General features: G+C 31.8%; 1 protein-coding gene across 1 annotated transcript; it reads left to right on the top strand.

Moving 5' to 3' along the window:
* Positions 1-540: 540 nt before the first annotated feature.
* Positions 541-3,008, top strand: LOC132722828 (uncharacterized; the record flags this gene model as incomplete). The annotated part of the gene is made up of 2 exons (XM_060707403.1): positions 541-1,200; positions 2,661-3,008. Coding segments are annotated over exons 1-2 (745 nt in total), but the record flags the coding sequence as incomplete, so codon positions are not given.
* Between the last annotated feature and the right edge of the window lie 243 nt (positions 3,009-3,251).

The following is a 3,251-nucleotide window of genomic DNA, read 5'->3' as shown; positions in this document are numbered from 1 at the left end:
GACCTAAAACACTGTCAGGTCATTTCACCCATGCAGTCTTTGTCAATCAAATTTCGTCCATGTAGTATCCGTAAATTTCATTTCGCCATTGCAATCTTCATGACATCTAGTATTTATGAATTTCATTGCCAAATCTGTTTTCGCCTAAGTTGTCCTCATATTTTGTCTTTGCATTTTACAAGACTTTCATTTCGCTGATGCAGACTCCTCTTGAATGCAGTAATAACATTTGCACGTCCAGTTTTCATGAATCTCATTTCGACTATGCAGTTTTCATGAAGAAATCACGTTGCCTATGCATTTTTCATAAATAACAGATTTCCAAGGCAGTTTTTACGTCTGTATATTAAGATTAAAAAAATTGCAATTGCTTCTCTTGTGGGTGGTTCATTTAATTGGAAATTAAATAAAAAAATTCCAAAAACATTTTATTTCTAATTTGTTTTCCTATCTTTTGCAGGGCTCAATCTGCTATTTGTCTATTAAAATTATTATTAATAAGTCGGTACCTAAATTTTAATGGTTATTAAGCTATTTTTGTTTTGTCTATGCTATGGAGTTTTGATAAAATTTTGTATGATATTAGAAATTCACACAAATTTGGTTAAATGGAATATTCCACCTAGTCATGATTTTTAAATCCGAGACGTTCTAATTATTTTAAGATATGAAAATACTTTTTTAACTTCCCTTTTAAGTAAGGACACTAAAGTTTGTATCATTCTCTCAAATTATATCCACGTTGCCCATATATTTCAATTATTTCTCGTTTGAAGGAAGCTTGTGACACATTGAAAATAACAATGAGAATTTTAGTATGTACAATTCTTCTTCTGAATTATCTTTTGATGTTTGCAAATTCGGAGAAACCGCACTGTTCAAAATATGATTTTGAAGAGAAAGTTTTAGAGAAAATGGTTCGCATGGAATTTCAAATGGAGAGAATGAAAACTGAAATGGAACAAACAGTGAAAAGTGTTGACCGGAAACTGAATGAAATCGATGAGAAAGTGGAAGCACTACAAAACAAAACCGTGGAAAGTGTTGACCGGAAACTGAATGAAATCGATGAAAAAGAGGCAAAAAATTCGTATACCATTAAAACAACACAGGAAAAGTTTAGTGAGAAAATCGAAGTACTACAAAACAAAACGTCAGAGATCATTGCCACAGAATTAAAGGAACTGCAAATTCTAAAAGGTAAAACTAATTAGTCATATAAATTTTAGTTCATTCACATTATTGTTCAAGAACAAAACAATGCTATGTAGGCGGGTCTTTATGTCTTCACATATTCAATTCTACCTATGACCATTTGACTTATTGAAGTATTCAAAACTTTATTTATGTTGATGTTTCAATAAACTTCTCCAAAACGATATAACCTGTCAATCTCTGTAATTTGTTGTTGTTTTTTTTAATTTTAATTTCTTTATATTTATATGTTTTTATATTTGAATATTGCTTTTAAAAACATTATCAGTATTTGTTGTATTTCATGTATTTGTTATTGCTATTTGGTGATAAGGTAAAAAGCAGAGTAACCTGTATAAGACAACAAATCAACAATTTAAAAGTTACACCAAGATAAAAAAGAAACGATTGATTTATATGTGCAGGTTGTTTTAGACCTAGATGTTGATATGTATGTGAATGTAGATTTATAATATACATAATCAAAAAGGATAAGAAACTGTCGGTTTATAAAAGAAAATTACAAATACGTGACGTCCGTCTCCTTACATTCCCCCTTTTTGGTTGAGCGTTGCACCAACACATGAGGTCACATGCCGATTTTCTAGCTATTCAGGTGGAAGACTTTCTTTATCATTTCAGCGTTACACTATTAAAACGTGTAAATGGAAAAATGCAGAAGAACGCACAATATGTTTTTATTATCTCGTTTAATAAATATACTTTTTAATTTAAACTTCAACGGATGCCTTATTGGCTATATTTTATTATATAATATTTTGCAATCTAAAGAAATGGTTATTTTAGTTTTGTACACAAATCTATATCAATCAAATAAAAGAAAATAGATTATGTATTCGTATTCAAAATTATCCACTCGGCACGGCACGTGCGTAAATAAATAAAACACTTACGTTTCTCGAGCACGGCATGGTACTTGTCGTATTTAGTGTAAATGAGTTCTTTGTTGATTTTCTTAAATGAAAATTATTAAACTTTCCAAGAATGAGCTGCTTTAAATGCCCTCAATCCGTCGACGTCTTGGTTAGTAAAGATTTGTTGCAGCTGCACTATGTTTAATGTATTGATAGATAAAAGTGCAAAACATTGGCGTAATCAACCTAATAGGTAATTGATGCGAATAAAGCTTGTAAATAAGAATACTAGTGTCCAACCTTCAGCATTTTTGTAATATCTTTAAGTGTGTGTCCTTGTCGCTGTTTCGTTATTTCAGGGAACTTAGGTGTGTTATTTAGCCCAATTATAATGTAGTCGCTGGTTCCACCACATTTTCTTAAAAATTAGAAACAAAGTTACAAAAATACTTGTACCAATAAGGACAAACAAGGTGCCTTGCTATTATTGTCGAATCGAGTTGAAATACAAAGTGTACACTCAATATTCTCTATTTATGTCTCTTTCATAGACATATCATTTTGTTAACCTTACTTATGATCCTATTCCAGATCGGATTGAGACACCAACTGTGGCATTCAAGGCAAGTCTAAATACTCACACTGTCGCCGCTCCTGTAGGTCAAGTAATAGTGTTCCCTACAGTACTCTTCAATGAAGGAGATGCCTATAGCAGGCAGACAGGGAAATTTACGGCCACAAAGGGAACATATCTTTTTACTATAGCACTTTGTTTGTATAGTAACAAACATTTGTTCGTGGATATAATGGTTGATGGTGTAGCATACACTAAAACATACATTCAAGACCAAGATGATCTCGACTGTGATACAGCTGACACTGTCGCTGTGTTAAAAGCTGGACAGAGCGTGTGGGTTCAGCCGTCTGGTAGTACCTCTGGTAATATAATCCGACATCATTCTTTACACGATTGGAACACATTTTCCGGAGTTTCACTCCATAAATAAATACATTATTTACTGCTTATGATTTCACATGAGATGTAATATAGTTATTAAGTTTTATCAAACATGTTGATGAAACAGATGCAAAATGATTGTTCTGTGGATAACTATTAAACCGTTTTCATTCATGAACAAGTTTAAAGACATTTGATATTAACTACATGATATAATGATTTTA

This window comes from Ruditapes philippinarum, unplaced genomic scaffold (genome assembly GCF_026571515.1).
Source record: "Ruditapes philippinarum isolate M1 unplaced genomic scaffold, ASM2657151v2 ctg7994_1_1_1_1, whole genome shotgun sequence".
Lineage (NCBI taxonomy): Eukaryota > Metazoa > Mollusca > Bivalvia > Venerida > Veneridae > Ruditapes > Ruditapes philippinarum.
The sequence above is the reverse complement of the archived record's forward strand: the minus strand, read 5'-3'. Positions and strand labels throughout refer to the sequence as shown.